The sequence below is a fragment of the Podarcis vaucheri genome (assembly GCF_965113315.1).
Source record: "Podarcis vaucheri genome assembly, chromosome: 3".
Lineage (NCBI taxonomy): Eukaryota > Metazoa > Chordata > Lepidosauria > Squamata > Lacertidae > Podarcis > Podarcis vaucheri.
In genome coordinates, this window is record NC_138761.1 from 49432749 (window position 1) to 49459471 (window position 26723).

A 26723-nucleotide genomic window follows, 5' to 3' on the forward strand; every position below is an offset into this window, starting at 1 on the left:
AGTCATCATATTGCAGTCCCTTTCTGTGCCTCCACTCACTCCATATACACTTCAGTGGAGGGAACAACAAAAGGAAGCTTGACCAGAGCTGCCATTTCCATTAAAGTGAATGGAACCACTAGTGGAGAAACACTTTGCACAGATGGGGGCAACACACTTAGAATCAGTATGAGCCATTTCAACATGTCAACAAAATCTGTTGCTCTCACATGCATGTAAGTAGCAGAATCGGATTCAACAAAGCTATTTGAAAACAATGCTTTATTGTAAAAGAAATTGTTTACGTATATTGCTTTGAAAATGTATTTTGGTTGTCTGACCATGCCTTCTTCCTTTACTAAATCTTATATATCAACAATTAGTATCTTCAGTTTCACAGCCTAGAATAAACAATTACATCTGCACCCACAGAATACAATGCCTAATTGCTGAAATTTACACTGAACTCTAAAAATAGCATGACAAAATTATTCCTTTCTCTTTCCCTTAAAAGAAGGGGGACACACACCCTGACATCAATATCTTGCTTGAGGGCAGAGCAAACTCCTTGTATTTTATGTGAGAGTACAAATTATGTAACCACTCTTTATACTCTGTAAGGCCGTTTGAGAAAATATAGGGGAAAGAACAATTTTTCTATTGCTGAAAACCAATAATGGATGTTTGATTATGGTTATTAAAAACAACATACCACATAATACTAGGCAATAACAGTCATAAAAAAGCATTTGAGCAAGAGTCAGGGATGGGAATTAGGTTGGGGTTTTATGTATTCTTTTCATCTGCCAGACATTCATTTCATCTAGGACAAAACTTTAATCATAGCCTGTCATTTTCCTATCAATGTTCAATGTCACTGTGTTATAGTTAAATTATCTCCATGGGAAACACAAAATGACAGACTGCTGTAGCTGATTGTTTTTCCTTTGATTTCTTTCTAAGGTGATGAAGATAAGCTTGCAGAGCTGACTTGTCAAAGGAAAGAAATTAACTAATTGACAAGGAAAGCAGCAAGGAGCCTTGTAAGAGCTTACTTTCTAATTGGTTTATTTTAAACACTGTATCTTTTTAAAGGGATATTATCTGGTGTATAATGTACAGAATTTGTTGCACATAGAGCTATTCTAATGCTCCCATATCTAGTATAAGAAGTACAAGGAAGACCTGCAACAAAATGTTGCAGAATGGAATGTTCCTGTTCAGAGTTCTGGCCACCCAGTGCATCATGCCCTTTTACAGGATATTCCATGCAACTCTCCCACCCCATTTTCTGCTCCCTCACAGATAGTTACTGTTCTGTGGCTGCTAAGCATTGTTGTGCTTCTGAAACTTTGGAACTCTCTCAAATCTGCTGATTTCTCCCTCTTGCATGTGGACCGTACAGTTTTGGCTACATAAGAATAGTCAGTGCGAGAAAGAGTTTTCCATTAGCATAAAGCACGGTGAGATGATCTCTAGCCTGTGGGCCTAACTAGGCAGGGCGTGGGTCCCAATTTAGCTCTTGGGACTGTTTCCCCCCACACCACACCCATGTGCCTCACACCTGACATCAGGACACAGTCACAAAGACACTGATGGGAGCTTAAAGTGAGCTCCCAGTTGTTCTTTGGATCACTGATGGCACCAATCAGCTGAAAGTGAACCACACTAGGATCGGCTGCACTGGGGAGTTCCCCGTTGGTGTGCCTTCTAAGAGGCTTTCCGCATTCACCAATTAGCTGACTGGAGATTACAGTAAGTCCCTTTGAAGTCCCTTTGTGGGTGTAGTTTGCATTCAAACTATACCTGCAAGTGGACATTTTTTGTTTCCAGAAAACTTGCTGATTTGCAAAGGAAAAATGTAGGCATGGTTTGAATCCAAAGTACATCTTCAAAGGGACTTGGTGTAACCACCAATCAACGGTTAGAGCAAACCCCTCTGAAGTTATCACCTGATATTATAATAATGTCAGGGAGCCCTGCCCACCTCTCTAAATTGACACGTGAAGAGTAAGGGAGGTAAGGCTCTGGCCTGCCAGATTCAGTTTCCTACTTCTGATGTGTGGGATTCTTTTCCCTCTCCACAAAACACTGTACAGCAAATAATTTTGCAACAGGGTTGTAAGAGATGGGATTTTTTGTTACATAAGGTTAGCACGAGATCATTTTCACAGCTTTGTTTTGCTATACAGTCATACCTTGGCTCTCAAAGGTAGTCCATTCAGGAAGTCTATTCAACTTCCGAAAACGTTCAAAAACCAAAGCGCGGCTTCCAATTGGCTGCAGGAGCTTCCTGCGCTCAAGCAGAAGCTGCGTTGGACATTCGACTTCCGAAGAATGTTCGAAAACTGCAACACTTACTTCTGGGTTTTGGGAGCCAAAGCATATGAGTACCAAGGCATTCGAGAACCAAGGCACGACTGTAGTTCCTCTGACAAGCTCAAAAAGTTCAAGTATGTATCATTTAATTCCTGGGATGAAGGTGTGCAGAATACCATCAATGCATAGTGGTTGCAGTGTGCTGCGTTGATGCGCCCTGGCTTTTCATACTCTGCAAAGCCCAGCTACACCTGGAGTCCAGAAGCTATCTGCCCAGCAGCCATATTATTTGCTAAAGTTAATGCAGTGATAGCTGAAACAGTTCCAACAGCCCTTAGCTTGGAACCCGGGCACCCTACAATTCCTTGACTGGGTGCAGCTGAATATAGTTGGCCCTTCAACTTTGTGCAAATTATCCTTCAGCATTTTGCAGCAGCAGCATGCCTCACTCATGCATCCTGTGTATTGCTGGATACTGCTGCATTCCCTAAAAATGTGCCCTTTCACCCAGAACTATGTGTTACGAATTTGGTATATCTCATGCAAGAAGGGGAAATGTCAGGTGCCACTCTGCAGCACTTTGAATCTTCGCAATGATATAAGGGAGAAAAAACATACAGTGGTACCTCGGTTTATGAACTTAATCTGTTCTGGAAGTCCGTTCTTAAACCGAAACCGTTCTTAAACCGAGGCACGCTTTCCCTAATGAGGCCTCCCACCACCGGTGCCATTCCATCATTCAGATTCCAATATTAGACCGAGGTCAAGTTCTCAAACTGGGACACTACTTCCAGTTTTGCAGAGTTCATAAACCGAATCATTCGTAAACAGGACTGTTCTTAAACCGAGGTACCACTGTACTTGGGTTTCACAAATGAGAATAAATTCACATCCCAAAGCACTATGTCTTAAGCAATCAGTATTTCTTGGGAGATCAAAAACCAAAGATAAAAGAGAACAAAGCTCAACTCAGTAGCCTGAATAAAGCTAACCTTGGACCAATTTTAAATAATACAAAGTTAAACAAAAACTGGGGTGTTGTGCATTGCTACTTCATAAATTTCAAAGGGCACTGTCAAGGACAATAAGTCCAAAAAACTGACTTCTTATATTGATTTTAAAAAACCTGCATCATTGCCAAGAATGTATAAGCTGTATAGATTTTCTAGCTCTGATATGCTTTCCCGTGCTCTTTCTTTATTTTTCAAAGAATCAATGATGCCAGCGTAGTAGTCATGAATTTCTAACACTGGCAGAACTAAATTCATTAATAAACAAAACAAGAGGCTTGCAGTCTTTTGCTCCACCCTGCAAAGTCTTCTGGGTTGGGCAGTAACTATAGGAGTTAGAGAGAGGTGGCCCCATCCGCCTACCATTCTAAGAGGCAAGAGCAGAGTGTCAAAAGGTTGTTGTAGATCTCACAATGTCTGGAAGACTCTCAAGTTCAGTCTAGCCTGTCCTTCTATTAACCTGTGTATCTGAAATTCTGCACAAAGGTCAGGCACCCCCAGTAGCCTCGGAATGAAAGGTTAAGGTCACACCTGACCTCCCAAATGAAAACTAAGTACCTAAAAATATTGAAAGACTGCATCAGCCAGGCTGAAGCTACCCCATTGTTGGTAGAAGTTTCCGAAAGCATGGAGGTTATTGGCAAAGGTAGTCCTTGATGTTGAGGCCAAAGGTAATTAGATGGCCCTATCCACTTCTATCTGCTAAGGTTCTGTCAGCTCCTGATGCACCCAAGACTAGATCTCTGCAGGCCAGTGGGGGCCCCAGGTTTGAGGAAACCAGAGCAAGATGCCCTCAGGGAGCCTCATGTCACATTCAGGATGGTAGAATTAGGAGGATCCTTTTTTCTTTCTTTCCCTGCCCCCCAAACAAAATAAATTGTTCCCTGTTGGTAACAGACCCTTTACTTTCTCATGCATGTTGTCAGGGTACTGCCTCCAGTTTGCTTATTGTCTTCTAAAAAAGGTTTTGAAGAAAGGTTAGAAAAAGGATGGGCCTCTTCTCCACCATCTGCTCAGTCAATCCCTTCCTCCTTATCAGGTAGTGGCAGCCCCCATAACATCTGAAGAGTCCACTCCTTTGGTTCTCAGAGCACTTCTGGGCCCATGTCAGGTTGGAGCCACTCTGGGGAATGAAAGATGGTGGACACAAAGGGAGTTGGAGGTGAGGACCCCAGAACTGCACCTGGCAGTCTGGCCCTAGTAGTCCCACTTCTGCTGCCTCGTTCACCACCAGCAGCATGTTTTTCCAGGAATATGATATCCAGGCTTGCCATGATAGAGTTTTATACTCATTCCATTACTTGAACTGACTGGGTTGATTAACCACATGTACTATGTGTGACGTAAGTGGCATACCCAAACAGCAACCTCTTGCAAAAATCACTTCTATAGATGTCAAGAACAGATAAAGCTGGTTGGGGGCCTGGGTACAGTTCCCAAAACAGGGTGCTCTTCCCCAGAACAGGAATGCATGAAAAAGAACTATTCGTGTAAGACCAAAATTGGGAACAAAATTGGGCTTTACTAGTGAATAAGGCGCACTGCAATCTTTGCTGGTAACGTTCCATGTAGTTCAAAAGAGACAAAGAGTTGCAGAAACTGCTTGCGAAAAAGGAGGGTAGCCAAACTGGGGGTCTCCTGGGTTAATCAGATTTATTTCAAACTAATTAAATTAAATGTGGCTCCTTAAAGAATCCAAGTAATACAGGGAACCACCATATGCTGGCTATTTCAATGGCCCACTACTATCAACTCTAACAGAGTTCTCTTGGGGCTAAGGCAGATGTCTCTTCTGATTCCGCTACCTAGGAACCATTAACAAGGGATGTTGGACTGTCAAATGTGACGTCTCGTAAGTTTCAACTGCTCAACCATTTAGCCATGGCCCCTTTAATCATTTAGAGAAATACAAGATTAAGTAAAGGATACCATGTAACCGAAATGAGTGCTCATTTCATAAATCTGAATGTAAGCTCTCTTGAAAAAAATTACACCCCTTATGCCTTACACACACCATCTTGTTTCAAAATTCAGCACTGTTGCCACATGCTCATGAACTGACAAGTGCACTTGTTAAATTAAACAAAGATGAAATTGAATAGAAATAATGAAGACAAATAGTGAGGAATCAGTTAAAGGGGTGGGTGGGGGTGGTATTCATTTTCAAAGCTCCAGGGTACTGTATCACTGTCAGTCTTTAGCAGCAATGCAAATGTATATCACAGCGTTGGAGCGTATTAAACCCCGTATTCATTTATACTCCCACTTTCCAAATTCTAAAACAGAATAAACAAGTAAGGCTCCTTTGTGCGTTGTCAATAGTTATCATCCTTCAAAGAATGGCATCCCCCTAAATAATTGTAAGATTTCTATCTGGGAATTAAGAAGAGCGACTAAATGTGCCCCGCTCCCTCCTCTGCCTGCTTTCTCTCTTTGAGATTTGGAGTACAGCGTAATCACATTAAATTCTTCAGCTCAAAAAAAGAAGTGATATTTATGGTGACTGACACAAATAAAAAAGTAGTTTGGAGCCTGAGGCAACTGTGATAAGGGATTTTGGACGAATCACCATGTGGCCTGTGAGATATAATAGAATGCTATTACAGAATATAGAGTGGATACTGATCTCTCTGTGGTATGTAATATTCTTGTTGCTGTCTTCGAGTTAGGAATGGCTTGGACGCAACTATTAATAATTATCATCATCATCATCTTTGAATTTACACCTCCCTGTCCTAAATGTTATTGAGGGTAGCATTTAATTCGTCTTGCAACAATTAAAATGGAGTGGTATAAGGCAGTGTTCCCCAAGCTTGGGCCTCCAGCTGTTTTTGGACTACAACTCCCATCATCCCTCGCTAGCAAGACCAGTGGTCAAGGATGATGGGAATTGTAGTCCAAAAACAGCTGGAGGCCCAAGGTTGGGGAACACTGGTGTAAGACACTGACGGGTACTGGAGTTTGACTCGGGAAAGGGGCCCAGTGATTTGTGGGGACCTGTACAACCAGAAAGCAAGAGTCAGATGCAGGGAAAGCTGAAGAACTGGTACCTAGGGGTCCATTTGACATCTAAAAATTTGAACTTGTACAAAGACAATTATGAAAAATGTTGGTTAGAAATCAAAAAAGATCTAGAAATATGGTCAAATTTGAAATTGTCAATGCTAGGCCGAATTGCAGTTATCAAGATGAATGTATTGCCTAGAATGTTATTTTTGTTTCAAACTTTGCAGATTCTTGACAAGATGGATTGTTTCAAGAGGTGGCAGAAAGACATTTCGAAATTTGTCTGGCAGGGCAAAAAGCCCAGAATAAAATTCAAAATATTGACAGATGTAAAAGAAAGAGGGGGATTTGCCCTGCCGGACTTAAAATTGTACTATGAAGCAGCAGCGTTTTGCTGGCTGAAAGAGTGGATGCTCCTCGAGAACACAGACATCCTGGATTTGGAAGGTTTTAACAATGAATTTGGTTGGCATGCATATTTATGGTATGACAAAATCAAGGTGCAAAGGGCCTTTAAAAATCATATTGTTAGAAAAGCTTTATATAATGTTTGGATAAGATATAAAGATCTGTTGGAAAACAAAATCCCTAGATGGTTGTCACCCTTGGAGGCTAAGGCATTGAAAAAGCTCAATATGGAGACCGGATGGCCAAAGTATTGGGAAATTTTGGAACAAGATGGAGATAAATTGAAGTTACAGAGTCACGAGAAATTGAAACCCAAAGTACGAGATTGGCTCCATTATTATCAAATAATGGAGGTGTACAAACAAGATAGGAAAATTGGCTTCCAGGTGGAGAAATCAAAATTAGAAACTGAACTGTTAGAACCCAATACTAAGAACCTGTCAAGAATGTATAATTTGCTGCTGAAATGGAATACACAAGATGAAACAGTTAAATCAGCTATGATTAAGTGGGCGCAGGACATTGGTCATAACATTATGTTTGCTGACTGGGAATGGTTGTGGAACACCGGGATAAAATTTACGGCATGTAATGCCTTAAAGGAAAATATTATGAAAATGATCTATAGGTGGTACACGACCCCAGTCAAGCTAGCAAAAATCTACCATTTGACTGATAATAAGTGTTGGGAATGTAAAGAAACTGAAGGTACTTTCTATCACCTTTGGTGGACGTGCCCAAAGATTAAGGTTTTCTGGGAAATGATATATAACGAAATCAAAAAGGTACTTAAATGTACTTTCCCTAAGAAACCAGAGGCCTTCCTCTTGGGCATTGTCGGCCAATTGGTGCCAAAGAAAGATAGAAACTTTTTTGTGTACGCCACTACAGCAGCAAGAATACTCATCGCAAAGTATTGGAAGACACAAGATCTACCCACTCTGGAAGAATGGCAGATGAAAGTGATGGACTATATGACACTGGCTGAGATGACTGGCAGAATCCGCGACCAGGGGAAAGAGACGGCGGAAGAAGATTGGAAGAACTATTACAAACTTGATGAATGCTAAAATGTCAAGGTTTTGAGAAAAAAAGGAGATTACAGCGATTTAAGATTAAGTTGAAGGGAAGATTAGGAAGACATATGTTTGATAAAATTATGTAGAAGTTGCTGAAATAATTTTGGACATTGGGATGCAGGAAGGGGAGGTATGGGGGAGTCCGAGAAATGAGGGTTATGAAAAAAAGGTTATGAAATTATACATGTTTGTTTGTCTTTTTATTTGTTTGTATTGTTTAAAAAATGTTGTAAAACCAATAAATTTTTTTTTTTTTTAAAAAAAAGAAAGCTGAAGAACTGGAGGCTAGAGCATAGGACGCCTTGACAAAAGAGGCCGGTCAGGCAAGTGAAGGGCCAGGTGCTTCCCCACCCTCTCCTGCACCACTGTCTCCCAAAAGCAGGAGGAAATTGAAGAGGAAAGAGGTTGAATGGTCATCTCTCACGTAGGATCTAGTTGAGATTCCTCCATTTCTAGAGGTTGGACTAGATGACCCTCAGTGTGATTTCGATGACAGGACACCATGCTACTAAACATAAATCAATATTAGGGAGCTTGCTGCCTTCCAAATGTTGCTGGCTTACAACTCCCATCATCCCTGACCACCGCTGTGCTGGATGAGGGTGATGGGAGGGTCAGGACTTGCATGGTGACTTTCCTATAAAGACACATGTTTCATTACAGAGTCTAGGCCCTTCAAAACTATATACTGTAGCATCTGAAGAACTTTTTAGAAATCATAAATACTTAGATTATCCTGATATAAGAGTAACACAACACCAAGCGATAAGCCTTTTAAGAGGCAACCAAAGCCTTGAGGGAAACACCAGAGCTCTTCAAAGCTGGAAGATTAAACATTAATCTCAGCAACGGCTCAGGAGGGGGGAATAAGCAAATGTTCTGAATAAGGATTAACATAACAATGACATTGTTTTCTTGCTTTCTATTTTTGGATCTGGAATAAAAAGACGAGAATTCTTCATGATCTCCAAAGTTCTTCATAATCAAACAGGGAATTACTTAATGATATGATACAACCAATGAGCCATGGCTAAGTTTATTGAAATATGCCATGTGCAAGATCAATAGGAGGATTTTCTGCCACCGGATGTTATGTGGATACTCATTCACAAGGAATAGAGCAGGCATTTTTCAGCCTTCTGCTAGTGTGACATTGGAAGGAGAGCCCTTCCACATCAAGGCTGACGCTGTCTTAAAAGGGAAAACAGGCAGTATCAGATGGCATGCCCAGCTCCACCCGCCTGCCACAGGCCTTATCAATGTAGATGGACAGGCAAATGCACTGTTTAAAGGCAAAGGCTGCATCAGTGCCAGAAGAGTGAAATACACCTGTATGTAGACTGGTGCTGTGAACCAAAAGTGTTCCCCCATGCCTATTCCTTTTCTTAACCAGCATAATGTCACTCAAGCTGACAAGGATGTTTTGGTGTGGTCTCAAATGGAGATTCAATAACTCCAGAAGCTTGCTGTCTCTGCTTCCTGGATGCTATGAATCAGAACAATTTCCACACAGTTCCCCGCTCCCCTCTCATTTCACCTCAACACTGAAGCAATCTACATTTGTTTCTCTGGTCATGTGTGTGAAATGCCTTGCAGCCCTGAAGTCCCATTCTACCTGTGACATAGTCCACATTTCTGAATAATTAAAACAATCCTCAAGCCTCCCTGATGTAAATTAATGTACAGTGAAAACTGAAGAAAAGCAGACAAAAGGGAAAAGTAGAAAAGTAGAAAGCAAAAACAGCTGGTTGGCTTGCAGTATTCTTTAAGCTTCTGATAGGAAGGGCAAGCTCACAAGTCCAGACTCATTTCACAAGGCTACCATTTTAGGTGCATAGTACACAATCTTTCATGGGACGTGGGTGGCGCTGTGGGTTAAACCACAGAGCCTAGGACTTGCCGATCAGAAGGTCGGCGGTTTGAATCCCCGCGACGGGGTGAGCTCCTGTTGCTCGGTCTCTGCTCCTGCCAACCTAGCAGTTCGAAAGCACATCAAAAAGTGCAAGTAGATAAATAGGTACCACTCTGGCAGGAAGGTAAACAATGTTTCCGTGTGCAGCTCTGGTTCGCCAGAAGCGGCTTAGTCATGCTGGCCACATGACCCGGAAGCTGTACGCTGGCTCCCTCGGCCAATAAAGCAGGATGAGCGCCGCAACCCTAGAGTCAGTCATGACTGGACCTAATGGTCAGGGGTCCCTTTACCTTTACACAATCTTTACTTCACAGAGAAAGGGTTTGTGGTTTCCGTATAAGCCAGCCAAAATATATGGTTTTAATTTATTGTTTCTGCATTACTGTTGTAAACCTCTCTGATTTTTTTAAAATGAACAGCAATATAAAAATATTTTTAGAAATATATAAATAAATCCCTCCACTGAGACTGGCCTCACATTTTATAGAACACTACACTGAAATATCTTGAGACTTTTGACCTTTCAATCCATTTTTTGAAAACCAAGTTTCATATTTCTCATATTTTAAAAAGAGACCATCAACTAAACAAAGTTACAATAATTAGACATGTTATCCCCAAAAGCCTTCTAAAGTCCAAACCAGTCCTTTGTATTATAGTGGTGGGGCTAGGGGAGTAGACAGAATAGTCATCAGAGATATTGTACAGCATAAAGTAACAAATTAAAAATGATATGTTTTCTAAATATTTTAAAGATCCCATCCTTCCTTTACCTTTGCAGTTTTTCCTCCAGCACTTCCATGTACCTGAGAATATCTTCCTTCAACTTCTTCTCTATAAGACAAAAACAAAGTTTGTGTCATTTGGGGGGGGGGCAGTATTTTATAGCAATTATTTTGAAGAGAGAATTTTGCTTATTTTTGCATCATAGAAAAGCAAAAGTTTAATTGGGCTTTTTTCCTTTTGAATTTCAGACTACAACCATGAATCTGAAATTAAACAAATCTATTTTACTTAATAAAGCTCATATATATATATGTGTGTGTGTGTGTGTGTGTGTGTGTGTGTGTGTGTGTGTGTGTAAAGGTAAAGGTACCCCTGACAGACTCTAGGGTTGTGCGCCCATCTCACTTAAGAGGCCGGGGGCCAGCGCTGTCCGGAGACACTTCTGGGTCACGTGGCCAGGGTGACAAAGCTGCATCTGGAGAGCCAGCGCAGCACACGGAAACGCTGTTTACCTTCCCGCCAGTAAGCGGTCCCTATTTATCTACTTGCACCCAGGGGTGCTTTCGAAATGCTAGGTTGGCAGGCGCTGGGACCGAGCAACGGGAGCGCACCCCGCCGTGGGGATTCGAACCACCGACCTTTCGATCGGCAAGCCCTAGGCGCTGAGGCTTTTACCCACAGCACCACCCGCGTCCCATATATATATATATATATATATATATATATATATATATATATAAAATAGGCAGCTGCTGGACACTATGGGTGAAAACAGAGAAAGGAAAGGGAAAGGTATTGTTCACAGAGAGAACTACTCAAGCCAAGATGTTTCTTCACTTTTAAATGCTTATCTACTAGGATGGCCCATCTACTGAGTATTATCTTTCAAATGGGATGAAACCTACTTCAGTAGCCCAGCTATCACAATCTTTATTAGAACTAAAACACTCCAGAGATTTTATTTATCTGCATAACATCCCTTAGCATCTTAGAAGTTGCTATATAAACTAGAGAAGTAGCCATATTCATCTTTTGCAGCAACAATAACACAAGTCTTGTGGCACTTTAAAGATGAAGAAATTTATTGTTATAGATCGGGGGGGGGGGTCCCCCTAAACCCTAGGAATGAATAAATACTAGGATTTTTATTAATCAGGATATGGATTAAAGCACAAACTGCAGAACTGTGCCAGGCATGGAATTCCTGGACTGGCTTAAGCAAACCAGCCTGGCTGTGTGAACAGCAAACCAGTTCACATGACAAAAGGTGTTGATGGGCCATTGAGAAGTGAGATGTTACCAATGTGATGGGGTGTATGTTTGAGGGGACAGGAAAAGGGGTTTCTGGGAAGAATAAGTTGGAAGAAGGGGAGAGATCCATCTTGCGAGAGCCTGGCTGCAGGCAGCTTACAGTGCTGCCTCTTGGAATGCCTATGCTATAAGATCTGGACTCCCTACATGCAGACCGAAGGTGTAAATAGAAGAAGAAGAAGAAGAAGAAGAAGAAGAAGAAGAAGAAGAAGAAGAAGAAGAGTTTGGATTTGATATCCCGCCTTTCACTCCCCTTCAGGAGTCTCAAAGCGGCTAACATTCTCCTTTCCCTTCCTCCCCCACAACAAACACTCTGTGAGGTGAGTGGGGCTGAGAGACTTCAAGGAAGTGTGACTGGCCCAAGGTCACCCAGCAGCTGCATGTGGAGGAGCGGAGACACGAACCCGGTTTCCCAGATTACGTGACTACCGCTCTTAACCACTACACCACACTGGCTCTCCAGTGAATAATCCCTATTTCTTAAAGCACGACAGTCTCCACTGGGTCTTCCATTCTCCAAAAGGACACAAACCCTGTGTGTGTGTGTGTGTGTGTGTGTGTGTGCGCGCGCGCGTGCCTGAGACCCCATGGGCTCTTGCCACTGCTCAGCAGAGAGGGGGACAGGCACCCGGCTGTTGTAACATTATTATGGGGCTACAGCCCACTTCAACAGATGCTTGTTACCTTAGTTGCAGGTATGCATACACGTGGCTGTAGGCAGAATTGTTATAGAGGGAAGTGGGAGGGGGATGAAAAGTTGAAAAGTAAATATTGCAATAATTACACAGTAAGCAGAAGGGGAGGCTGGTGCTCCAGAAGGAGTGAACCATGCTGACCTCCTCATCCACTCAACCCTTCCCTTCTCGCACCCAGTAACCAACCCTCCCACTGGGAGGCTAGTGTAATGGCCCCATCCTACTAGGTAAGCCTCTTCTGTACTAACTTCCCTTCTGCGCTATCCTTGTACTTTGACTCACATGATATTTCAATAGAATCCCTTCTAAAGTTCAAATTTAGCAGTAAAAGAAGAAATTAAACTACCCCTATGATATAGAAGAACTAAAAATACATTGGCAGAAGAGTTGTATTTGTTCACATTTAAAAATCAGTCTCTCTCTTGCTCTGAAGATCGGTGTGCTTTTTAAAGTCAATTTTAATTAAAAAGTAAGACACAGAGGAAATAAACCAGTTCTACAATGCACATATGGTACCACCTCCTCATATGAAGAGAGAGAGACAGAATTACACCCTAGCTGCCCAAGTGACAATTCTGACATTCCCCTCCACTAGACCTCAAATACCTCCTGGTATTAGAATTTTTGAAACAGGACTGTAGAGCGATTCACACACAGGCCAAGAGTGGGGAATGTACACACCCTCCCCATTCACACATTAATATGAGCTGGCTTCCCTTATCATGTACCTCCACCCACTTTTCATGGCATTTACACAAACGACCCTAGTTACATTCAGGATTCTCTACAAGGTGTGGAAGGGGAACAACTCCAAGACTTGGTCCCACAGCCAACTTGTGTACTGCCTTTACACCTGAGGCAGACATTTCCCTTAATTCTTCTAATCCTCCACAGCTCAGCATGCGAGAGATGGCAAGAATATAATCACATCCTTGAATCACAGCGCATTCTAGAACAAAAGTAAAAACCAATTTGCCAACCTCTAGTGATGTGTCAGTTGCAAACACTTTCACTTAAACATGTGATAAGTTCTTTCCTAATAGGAAGCTTTGATGCTCCCACTTTTAGTGCTCTTCAACCTGTTCCCATCTTTACATGGCCTTGGAACATGACACATTCCGACTCAGGCTTTCTCTCTTCCCCCCTGACATAAAACGTCAATAGAGATTAATAATTGGAGGGGAAGGTGGGGAATCTGTTTCACACTTACTTTGTTTCCAACTAATACTGCAATGTATTATGTTACATGAATGATAAACCCTAGTTCCAATTTCTCCTGCTGTGCTAGCTAGATTTTAATTGGATATTATCTGATACAGTAATTCTCACTTTTCACAGTTGTGTCCTATTCCCTACATACAATTTTACAATGCCCTTGAAGATATAGCTTAATAAATCAGCAATGCTCAATGACAAAAAAAGAAAGTAACGGATAAGCAACCGCCACTAGTTAAAAGTAGGTCAGCTATAAACTCCCTGGGAAACACTGTTAGGACATACACACATCTCCATCAAACATTTTAACTAGTTTAAAAGGATTAAGAACATCATACAATTCTCTCTGCTCACGGGGAATATGTGCTCCTCCCTTGATTTCCAGTATATATAGCTGGGCACTTTCATTTAAAGGCCCTTCAAAATCCCAATAGTTCTACTTTCCTGCCAACAAATTGAAGGGAGAGAAAAACGCCATGAAAAGTATCTGGATTTTTCTCACCTTTGGACTATAGTCAAGCTATTGATCTGAAGGTTTAATTTAATGCAAATCAATAGCTGTAGCAGAGGGAAAAGAAAGTACTAGAGTGCAAACTTCCTTAATCTAGCCAAAAAAGAATGATATAAAGCTGGAAGGAGTTAGCTTAGGGGAAACTATGTGACTGCATTCTGTAAACATGTCAAAGGTTGTTTTTTTCAAATACAAGCAATGTCAATTTCTTTTTGTCTCTCTCTCTCTGTGGGTTTGTGTGTTCAGCTCTTATTGTTACTGAAGGGAGTTGCCCATATAAATACTATAAATATTGATGGAAGAAGAAAACAAAAGCTTTTGATGAAATAAAAAATAGGGTTTCCCCATGGAATCATAAATTGGGGCAGGGGGAGCGAGGAATATGTACATTTGCTTTTGTTATTTCTCCCATCACATTTATTTGCATTGCCATAATAGGGAAAGTCCTTAGCATCCAAGGATACCATGGAATAATATTGCAAGACAAAAGGTCACGGATAATTTGCATACTTTCATTGTGCATAAATATAAATGTATGCATGATGTGCCTTTAGCAGTGACTTTTATAGTATTCATTTTTCTGGAAGCAACTCTGCAATATTGAGAGCAGCTTCAGATGTGTGGAAAGAAAGACAGCCGGCTGAGTACAAACAGTCTTCAGGTGGTGGCACTTGATCATCTTGTCCACTAGGGAAATTATCCTTCAAATGAGATGGATAAGTACTACTAGCTTGATCTGGAAGAAGCCACAAATAGGGCTGGCCAAACTTATTTATCTATCAAGTTCATGTTTACAATCTGAACTGGCTGGGATGATCAAACTCTCCACCCCCGCCCCCAGATCTTTACAGGTGGGGCACAGCTGTAATGGTCCTGGCTGGATTTCAGCCCCATTCAGTTGTGCACTGAAGTCCTTGTCGCGTATTCCACGCGGCGTTTTCAGCAAAGCACTAAGAGTTCCAGGTTTTTCAGTGCAGTCCTTTTTTAATGTGAGCTATATACAGGCATTTACAAAAGAAACAGTCCATACAGAGTACTTACAAACGAATACTCTCCACCACAGCACCACCACACTACAGCACAACCACCACACCCCCTGTTAAACAGGCTTTCCTTTTTAAAACAGGTGATAGCCAATTACACTAATCACACTCCTGCTGAGTCACTCTGACCCAGCGGAGTATTGCATCATCCTGTTGAAGCCTGCAGACTTATCCAGTATCCTGCGAATCCCAACAGTCCTGTCATGCACTTTAAAACACGCTAGCCAAAAATCTCAATATCATCTGTGAAAAAAATTCTTGATTAAGCTTCAAGAATTATTTTTTCCCCAGCCTGATGTCAAAAGACCACAAAATGCAGGTAGCCTGTATACTAGCAAAAACAAGCAAGGTAAGTATCAGAGCTGTACTGAACCCACATGAATAGTCATCACCAAAGCAGTGTTAGTTTCATTAATACAACTCATCTGCACTAATAATAATAATAATAATAATAATAATAATAATAATAATAATTTTTATTTATACCCCGCCCTCCCCAGCCAAGGCCGGGCTCAGAGCAGCTTACAAGCAATAATAAAAACAAGTTGAATGATTACAACTTAAAAACAAAATTAAAATACAACATTAAAATATTGAAACATTAAAATATTAAAATGTAGCCTCATCGCAGGAGGAGAAGGAAAAGAAAAAAGAAAGAGAGGGAGGGAGGGAATCAAATTGGCTCCAAGCCAAAGGCCAGGCGGAACAACTCTGTCTTACAGGCCCTGCAGAAAGAAATCAGATCCTGCAGGGCCCTGGTCTCATGAGGCAGAGCGTTCCACCAGGCCGGAACCAGAGTTGAAAAGGTTTACTCCACATGCTATGGAATTAGCAGATTCATATGCATCCACTATGTGCCTTGTGGCATCCCACACAAGCAGAAGAACATCAAAAGCTGCTGGATCAAACCAGAAGTCTGTTCTGACCTGGATAGGGAAGACTCCAGCTGGTTGACGGAGTCCTCAGTTCCCCCACTCCCATGGCCACTTTGACAAATGACTCAAAAGATCTTAAAAATATCCCGGTCATAACTGCCATGTTATCTTGGGTTATCCCAGTCTTGATCATGCTAGTACTTTGTTTCTAGTGTCAACTAATATGGATAAGCTCTCCTGTTAAAAAACGCACCTGAGTCATTCCCAAGCTCCCTGCATTTCCCTCCATGCAATTCAGTCCATGGCATACCTAAAACAGGTAGCTCAAGCCAACGCAGATGTTACTGATCAGGGATGTCCAACCTATGGCCCTTCAGGTGTTATTGGACTGTGGTTTCCACCAGTCCCATCCAGCATGGTCAATAGACTGGGATGGTGGGCGTTGCAACCCATTTGGAGGGCCACAGGTTAGCGACACTCTTTTTGTAATCAACTGTTCTATAATAGTATTAAATGGTATTAAGAACATAATGTAGCTTGGATCAGGTGAATGGTCCATCTGCTCCAACATCCTGTTCTCACAGTGGTCAATCAGATGCCTATGGGAAGTGCAAAACCAGGACCTGAGTGCAATAGCACTCTTCCCACATGTGTCTCCCAGCAACTGGCACTCAACATGGTTATCATGGAGAGCATCAATTCAAACAAAACAAGGTAATTAGGTGTGTGAATGAGAAGCGCATGCTCAGACACATCGTTCTTTGATGTTTCTTCTGCAATTGCTGCCACTACCAAAGACACATCCTGCTTTTCTTCTTAAAGAGTGATTTGCCTCTTCAGCTACCATAACTGAAATGGTATCTGAAGAAGTGTGCATGCACATGAAAGCTTAAACCCAGAACAAACTTAGTTGGTCTCTAAGGTGCTACTGGACATTTTTTTATTTATTTGAAATGCTCATTAGTTAACCAATGACAGATTTTTCATGCGATACCTGCAAGCCTATTTTGCATGTGTTTTCAAGGCACCCGTTGCTGCACCAGCTGTGTCTGCAGAACAAGTGTGGCACCTCAGTACCATTTTGCCTTAAATCTTGAATTATACCATTAGACATGAATGACTGAACAACAATCTTTCTGTTAAATACAAACCACAGTAAAATATCCCCTCCAGAAATTCATTCTAATGAGAAAGTCAAGTGGCAGAGTCCCATGCCAAATTCTTCTTCCCTCTTGAAATTTGTAATACTGTTCATTGGGCTGGCTACTCTTGTTTATGCATTTGGGGAGATCCCAGGAGCCCAAAGACGTCTATTCATCCAATAAAACAACATGCAATTTTATGCAGCAATTCATCCAGAAGATCTTAATTCATTACAAAGGCATGTCAGGAATGCCAATGCTTTGTGAAGCAAACCAATCTCTCCTTGATTTTCAGATCCTAGCTTCTCAAGCAGATATTGAAGGTGACTTGTGTAAATACAATGTGTATAATTGTATTAATTATACTGTATCTGGTTTTATTTATATTTTGAAGTGTTTAGGTCAGCTTGTTTTTTAACATCAGATTTTACCAGTATTTTAATGTATGTTTTATGTAAACATCTTAGAAGCTTTGATGATTAAGCAATATGCAACTCCTGTTAAATAAATAAATAGAACAGGGGTAATATTGTCACTTTCAAGAAACTGATAATGGCAAGATCGTCACTGTCAACTGGCAGATGAAACTGACACATACTTGTCCTTGCCCAAGAACAACAAATGGTGACAAAAACACTGTCCCTTGGGCTTGTTTAAAACAAGGAACGAGGAGCAAAGTCTCTGAAACAGATAGGTTTGAATGCTAAAGACTAGAAATAAAATGAATCACAAAATAAAGCATATTTAAAAATAAGTAAAGAAAAGGGCATTACTACTAGTTATTGGGATGGGGTAAGAAATCCTTGAGGTAACATCAAACAAGTACTGAAGTTATGGGGAGAGGCAGTCCAGGAGAGCAATAACCGGTAACTTTTGTGATGGCCACCTTAGCTACCATTTTGAGAAGGCTACAGGGGACCCATGAATTGGCTAAAACTGGGCAAAGTTAAGGGAAGGTGCTATCTGTGGGTGTTATTAAAGGCACTAAAGGCACTCTACTTTCCCCCAAAAAATCTCAGTACTTCATCTACCACAGATGTTCATGGTCCTCAACTATAATGAGTTGTTTAATTATTTATTCTTTAAAATTCTTATATCCTGGCTTCCAGCCTAAAATGACACCAAGGCGGCTGAGAACAAAAAATGAAAGCATAAAAGGACTATGAAAACGGTGCAACAACTACCAACCAGAGCTGGATAAAGGCATTGAAAATAACACGTGTTAAAACTCCATTTAGCTATTACAATTTTTCCAAAAAGATCTAACAAACAAAATTGCATTATTATTTTATGCTTGTTATTTACAGCATTTTTATACTGCTTAACATATTTAAAAATACCTCTAAGTGGTGTACAGAAAACTGAAGCAACAACAGGCAACTTAATATTACAAAAATATAAATCAATATAAATGCATTTTTCCTTCTGACACACCCTCCCTCTCAGTCTGCAGGTTCTCACCCATGGTCTAAGCAAACTGTCAGCTCATCTGCAAAAGCTTCACAACAAGAAGAGTTCCTGGAAGCAGTGGACATTACCCTAGTCTCTCACTTGAGACTTGCTTTTTACAGGCCCCCAGCTGTGTCCCATTCAGCTGCACTTTCCACACTCAGTTCCAGATACAGCAGGTGTGTTGAATTTCCCAAGGGGTTCAAAGGCTGGAGAAGGGTGTGTCCCCCCCCTCCACTCACAGCTGTTTTTTCACCCTCCTCTTCCTCCAGCTGTTTTTTTAAACTTACAGTAAAATAAATCTGCAGTGCAACCAGCATCTACCCACCAACCAGTATTGCGAGTGATTTAAAATGCAAACTACAAGCAATAATGAATAATTTCCAAGTGGCATTTTGCAAAAGAGCTTTTGCAAAGTTGCTACCTCTGTATAAGTGCACAAAGAGAGTGTCACGGGCCACTTTGTGCTATTAACGTCACCAGTTTTATTTCCTATACAAGCAATGACTTCTGCTGGGTGAGATTTAAACAAACATGAATTGTCCTGTATTTCTTAAACCACATCTGAATATAGAAATAATTGGCTACATAGCAATACAGTGGTACCTCAGGTTAAGTACTTAATTTGTTTCGGAGGTCTGTTCTTAACCTGAAACTGTTCTTAACCTGAAGCACCACTTTAGCTAATGGGGCCTCCAGCTGCTGCTGCTCCGCCGGAGCCCGATTTCTGTTCTCATCCTGAAGCAAAGTTCTTAACCTGAAGCACTATTTCTGGGTTAGCGGAGTCTATATCCTGAAGCGTATGTAACCTGAAGCGTATGTAACCTGAGGTACCACTGTATGTGAAATACAGTAGTAATGATCCCACCTTTGGAAATTTGGAAATGCAAGTGCAGAAGTTTCCATGCCACATGTATGTCAGCCCTGAAATGACCTGGGGGACAAGTTATGCAAACGGTTTTGTGCTCTTCAAAATGCAATTCTTACTAATTCTCTTGGAAAGCACTTGAAAAGTATGTTTAAAAAATGCAGGTAATATTTTTCTTTTAAATCCAGACAAAGGCTTTTTAAAATGGCAGGTAGTAGTGCACACTAACAGGAAAATTTAATTTTCCAAGCGTTGTTTTTAAAGTTAGGGGTTTTTTTTAGCACCAGCACAACAACAAGATAGTTTAAAAGGAGCCTACAACGAAACAGTGCAGTCAGTGTAATGAAAACAAAATGGCACCAGCCGATTGTAAGAAATAATGGCTGATAACAAACATGAAAAGTTTGTTTTTAAAAGGGACCTTCAAAATGGCAGTTTTCACATGAATAACAAGCATCATGACATTGCAGCACAGCACTAATGTATGTACATAATCAGTTTATCCTACAGATTGAGAGAGTGGCTTGATAGAAGTCAGAAGATATCTATGCTGACTTCTATGCTGTAACATTCCCTGGTATAAGATGGCTAATGTTGCAACACTGTAATGCTGATATTTTTCATGTTCTACACATCCCTTGTCTCACAGGGGTTTTTCCTAGACGTGGTAAATTCTAATTTTTACTAATTGTGTGGTTGGGGACTCTCACTATCATATACTATTGACATTTTGCCATGTGGTTGTTTAAATGAAAAACCCGCCCAAGCCAAAGAAACATGGTTGTGTAAATCAGCACTTATGGCAGCAAATGATCTGTTGCTCAGGGTTAAGTAAGAAATGTTGACAAAAATATAAAAGCAGCCACCGCTGTTTTCTCTGCTCCCGATGGTGTGACTGTGGCTGTTGATGGCTCACTCTCTTATTTCCTCATATGGTGCTGACTCAAAATGTGACAGACTGACTTGCATGCCTTGCATTTCATGGCCTTTCGGCCCCACTAAACAAATTTGTTTTCTTAAATATAGCATTTCCTGCCAACTGGGGACAACCCTTTATGCATGTGAAGCAGGATCTAGTTCAAACATAAACCACAATAAATGGGTTATTCTCTTCAACATGACCCCAAACTCCTTGTTTTTTCTAGGATTCTAATGCAGCTACACTTCTGAAAGAAGTGATAATGAGAGTTAAAACCTGCTAATTATATGCATACTTCCCAAACACATATGTAACGAGTTTTTATAGGACCAGGGTTCACAAATGTAGTTAGGCAAAAGCTGTCGTCCACAAACGTACAATAAGCAGCTGATTTTTTTTATAGAATACTCTAAACATAAGAATTCTGAATATAGCTTTAACAGGTGCCCTATTATCCAAATAACGTGGTAGTCCCTATAGACTGAAGTTGCTTAAATATGAAAAGTTGAAAGTGGACCCAATTTATAGTATAAGGAATTTTTTAATAAGATTGTGAAGTATACTTCACAAAGGAGACCCAGATACCACAATCTACCTGTACAACAAAGCAAATTAATTTAAATGGAAGACAGAACTGGTTACACTTCTGACTGTACAGTGGTGCCCCGCAAGACGAATGCCTCGCAAGACGAAAAACTCGCTAGACGAAAGAGTTTTCCGTTTTTGCGTTGCTTCGCTAGACGAATTTCCCTATGGGCTTGCTTCGCAAGACGGAAACGTCTTGCGCTTTTTTTTTAAAGCCGCTTGAAGAGGCGCAGTTGCGACGGACCGTGCTTCGCAAGACGAAAAACATCGCAAGACGAAAAGACTCACGGAACGAATTATTTTCGTCTTGCGTGGCACCACTGCATACAAATTCAACCTAGATTGTTCCATGAGTGAATGTGTGTCATTGCTTCTTGACACACTTCTCTGTCACCACTGCCAGAGATAGGTTTACAATTTCCCCTTATCATGAGGGATAAAATGCTTGAGCTGCTAGGTAACCTTTCTGACAGAAAGAGGAAGTTAATAGTATTTTGGTTTAAAGAGATAATGAAAGAAGCAATCCTATTACATGTTTTTAAAAAAGGAAAATCTCCCTCAAGATTGTAATGGACAGTTTTAGGGCCAGCAGAAAATCATTTATTTGAATTATATACCACAAAAGCACTCTTACAGTAATATCCAGGAGCTGAACAAACCTAGGAAAGAAAGGAAATTGAGAATGGAAAATGAAACCCTGCCCTCAACATTTTGTCAAGGACAGCCCATGAATGCAGGAGATAAAAGCCACTTGTTATAGGAGGCATCTACACACATTAGTAATACTCTTCTGTTTCTTTTGCACAACAGATACACACCTGCAACACCCCCCCTCCCCACAATCCATTGGTAAGAACTGCTGCTTATGTGCATATATTAATTTAGCCTAGCATACATCACAAGGCATTCATTCATTCGATTTATTACCCATCCTTCACCAATAACTTCTGAAGAATCACAAATTTAGTTTGAAAAAATAATCTATATACACCATATGTTAATTACAAATTAACCCCTTAATTTGCTCAGAATATGCTACAGAAGATTTGAGGGTTACTTTGATCCCTGAACAGTTCCATTTTTCCCTTTTCCTATTTTAGTAGAATGAAAATACTGTATTTTCCCAAGAGATATCATTTAATTGTGTGCTGAATATTGTATTCTTCACTGAATTGAATGCTTAGAAATATTGAGGAATCCACATCCATCCCAAGAGCAAGGCACCATTGGATACATCTGAATGAAATTGCAATATATTTTGATGTCCTTGTAGGTATAAAGGAGGATGAGAGAGGAACTGCAAAACACTTCATACAGTGAAAATGTGTGTGTGTGTGTAAATATTTGACATTTACTCCTAGACACATAGATGTTAATGTGTTTTAACCTTTTGTACTGTTTTGATTATCTTTAAATGTTTTTAATTGTTTTCATTGGTAATTTTAATATTTCTTGTAAGGTTTTATTACTATCAACCAATATACATATCTTGTTAAAGAACAATAATCTGTGCAAGTGAAAATTGGCTTTAAAAAACTGTTTCACAGAAGTACTGTGATCTTCACAAAGTCCTCATGAACCAAACGATTCACCATGAAAAATTATCCTTATTAAACAAGGCCCAAGGTGTTCAAAGGAGCTTACTCCCAAGTATGTGTGCACAGGATTGCATCCTTAAGATTCCCTCAATAAATTTCTCTAGAATAAGGTTTCATTGCTTTCAATGAATGCTATATATGTCATGAAGGCCCACTGTTTAAAGGGGAAAAAACCCAAAACTTCCACTATATTGGCACAAACCCCTTGGCATGAGCGTAGCAGTTTAAATGCTGGTAACTTTCCAAAAAGCAAGACCTGGTTATTACTGGCAGAACATTACTTCACGATTAAATGGAAAAAAACATACCCATACCATTCTGATGATGCCCCATGAAAAGCTGCTCCAGGGGGTTACATGACCCTCCAGAACAGAGAGAGATCAAGGGTGGCTGCAGAGGAAAGGGGTAATTAAAAGAAATCAACTGCCCCCTTCAACAGGAGCTTCTACTGGACTGGAGTACCTTCCACAAATGGAAGGTGCCCTTCCGTTTCTGGAAAATAAAATCTGCATCCAGTTCTCAGAGCAAGTTTTAATTCAGTGGTTAATATGGCTAAATCTCCAAGAAGCCATTCAGAAATGTAACTTATATTTAAGAAAGAATTGCAAAGCACTTCATACAGCTTTAACAGAGGAACATTTTTAACCATTTTCTTCTAACATTACAGAAGAATAGCTATGCAAAAATTACTTGCTTGGTAGCAATTTGTACCCAATTAAATTGGCAGCTATAACTTGTATGTACATATATCTACACACACTCTGTCCCAAAGGATCATATATATTAAACACAAGTTAAGCCTGCTAGGATTTAATCTGTGTTGATTTGATGCTCCTTATGGGGCTTACTCTGCTATTTTGCTTAATTATTTTTCTCCTCTGCTCATCTGCAATATTGAATGGCAGTAGTAATGAACTCAAATCATTGTACAAACCCCAATAGTAACCATTCATCGTTTGCTAATAGGACATTATATTTGCATTAGAATGTTCTGTTCAAAGCACAGTGTGTAAATTAGTTCAAAGGGTTACAGCCACAAATCTGAAACTAGAACATCAGGTCAATTAGCAGCTAAGCCAAAAGAGTTGAAAAGAAAGACTGTATAGTGATTAAAATTCAAATGGAGTGTTCTCAGAGCCAAACTAGACTTACAGGCAATAGATGCGTATGTTAAAACATGGATCTGCCACAATCTCATAGAAAGAGGGCAGGTAGAGATATATATTTTAATGGCTGGGTTTGTAAGTTAGGAGTGCCGGTTAGAGTGCTGGAATACCAAAACAAGGCAGTAATTTTGCACTTCAACTGCCTTCCCTTGGTTTGAGGGAAAGAAAAATAGGGCTGGGTATCACTGACACGCTGAAGACACCATGATCTAAATTTCCAGTTTACTTCCTTCGGTCATTTTATCTAGATGTTAAACAGCATGGGGGATAACACAGAATCCTGCAGGAGTTGAGCGAAGGTCCCCCAATATCATCTTCTAGAAATGACTGTCCGACTACAGGCAGAACCACTTGAAAAGTGGTGCCACTGCTGTCCACCTCAGCCTCTGTAGGTGCATATTATGGTCAATGACACTGAAACCCATTGAGAATCAACAAGGTGACACCCCTCCTTTCTATTTTAGCAAAGGATAAGTTTCAGTACAGAACCACTGTTAAGCTCCAATGGACATAGAAAATAAGAAATTTAAGAGGTGTAGCTGTCTATATAGAACTAGGAAAAATTCCAAAGCTTCAGGGAGGAACTGCTATAACCTATTACATTTTCTTTTTTCTTTCATACCTCCTTTTCCTCCCCTGCCTCTTTCCCCCTCCCCCAACCTCCACTATTACCTTTCTCTCCTGTCTTCTCCATACCTTATTATACAGTATAGAACATAGAAAATGAAATCCTGCAATAATTACTTTTAAAGGAAATCACTATTATATGCAACCAATGTGTCCTAAAATGATATTGAGAACAGTGTTGCACTCCCATGGGCCTCTATAATGTGTTGTTCACCTTACTTCACATCCTGTCTTTACACTCTGCCCTTCCCTATCCCTGAAACGTCAGTGGCTACTTCCACTGGTGGTTTTCAGTAGCAGCTCTGCATACCTAGTAATATGTAGCCTAGTCCTTATTAGAATTTTATGAAGCAGGTTTTCGCCTGCTGCTTGATTTTTATGTTGAACCAATTGCACTAATCCTCCTGAGAGAAAAGCATTACAGTAATACATGTTATGTACTTTGGTTTTAACCTGACTCATGTATACAGCTATTTTCTGTGTTTGCTCTAATGACAGAGGAAAAGTAATGGTACAATTATTTTCAAGTACAAGTTACATTAGCATTTGAGTAGTAAAAAAATAAGTCAAAGACAGGCAGAGAGAGAAAGACAGAAAGACAGACAGACAGACAACCTGGATGAATTGAGGAAAGCTCTGTTGTACCTTTCAAGTTAATGAATAAAGACCTAACAGTGTTTCACTGTGAACTAATAGCATAAATGTGTTTTATGTAGCTTACATTGATAGCTTTTACACATGAGTCAGGAGCAAAATCAGCCTTGGCTAATGTCTTGATGACTTTTCTAAATCAGCTGTGATTGTTCTAACAGGAACACCGAAAGAACAAAAATCTACAAATTGTTATTAAACATGCTTTCCTGTACTGTAATTTGAAAATTAATCGGAATAATTTGCTGCTGCTGTTTTTAAAACAGTTTGAATCAAACATATGCATTAGTGCACCCACACTTCAAACATTTCAAATAATTTATACAAACAGCAGCTCAAGAAAAACCGCAGAGGAAACAGAGGTGTTAAATGATCACCTCAGATCAAGAGGCCATTGCAGTTCTCTCAGTTCTTCCAGCTTTTGGGGAAAGATGTGCAAAAGGAACATTTAGGACCTTCCCTTTATGCTTTCCAAGGGGAGGCTTCAATTAGTGTAAATGGACAGGTAGTTGGTCCTATTGAACACATAATAGATGGGATGTATAATCCCCAATTAAAGGCACTGGGAGTCAAGCCCTTTCGTCTTCAGGTCTCCATGTTTCTCACTTCCAGTCAGGCTGGGAAAAGTAACACAGAAATTCTCTTCATTCTTTTTGTGGCTCTACTAATCATGCTGTCCATGCTGTTATGCAAGCTAATCTTGTTACATGGAATAAGGCAGCAACTTGCAGTATCACAAGTAATTTGCCATTCACCTGGATCCCAGAAGCAGCAGCAAATGCCTTCCAAGGCAAGCAGCAAAATATGCTTGCACCTGCTTTTAACAACACTCTGCCAGTTGCGGAAGAAGGTGCCCTAACTCCATATTTCAACAACTCTTAAACAACTGTGGGCAGTGAGGCAGGGTTTTTTTTTTTTTGTACACATCATGATAATTCTTCCTCAGAAGCCTTATTCTTCTGCATCAGCCTTCCCCAACCTGCTACCGTCCAAATGTTTTAAACTACAACTCCCATCAGTCAAGACAGAATGGCCAATGGTTGAAGTCCAAAACCTCTGGAAGGCACCAGGGTGACAAAAGCTGTTCTCTTTGTTTAAATATTGCAGCTTTAATCCTGCTTGCAATTTACATAGGACAGGTATTCGACAAATGGGACTGTAACTCCTGGCCTATCCTTCAGCCCTTTTAAAAAACTGGTGTTGTGTTGATTACCTTGCATCCTGCAGGTGCTCATTCTTCTAGATTTGTATAATTTTGCCACAACAAATGTCATTATGACATCAGTTAAAAGGACTGCTGTTATTCCCAATGACCTGAAGTAAAATTACATAAATAATCCCAGAGCCAGTTCACAAAGAGGAACAGTATGTATTGCATAAACACGCCATGGATTGATTCTTGCAGTAATTGCCATGATCACAGCTGCATGTTTTGGAGCCATTGGAAGAAGAGCATATCACTGAAATGAACAGAATAAAGCAGGCTGGAGAGGGGTGGAATTGAGAACAATAGACTGGCCTTATCATCAAGTGAGAGTGGAAAGGGTGGAGAGGACATAAGAGGAACTGGAATACTTATTCATGGATAACAACCAAAGCTAAGAAAAATTGCCATCCAAGACATTCCAT

The 26723-nt window shown here is 40.4% G+C and overlaps 1 protein-coding gene across 5 annotated transcripts in view; it reads right to left on the minus strand.

Moving 5' to 3' along the window:
* The window catches only part of DISC1 (DISC1 scaffold protein), a 161413-nt gene that overhangs the window by 40878 nt on the left and 93812 nt on the right, over positions 1–26723 (minus strand). For all 5 annotated transcript variants that reach the window (XM_082215013.1, XM_082215009.1, XM_082215010.1 and 2 more), the window contains one exon: positions 10487–10547. In XM_082215013.1, the coding sequence (XP_082071139.1) occupies positions 10487–10547 (61 nt within the window). The remainder of the gene's footprint in view (positions 1–10486; positions 10548–26723) is intronic.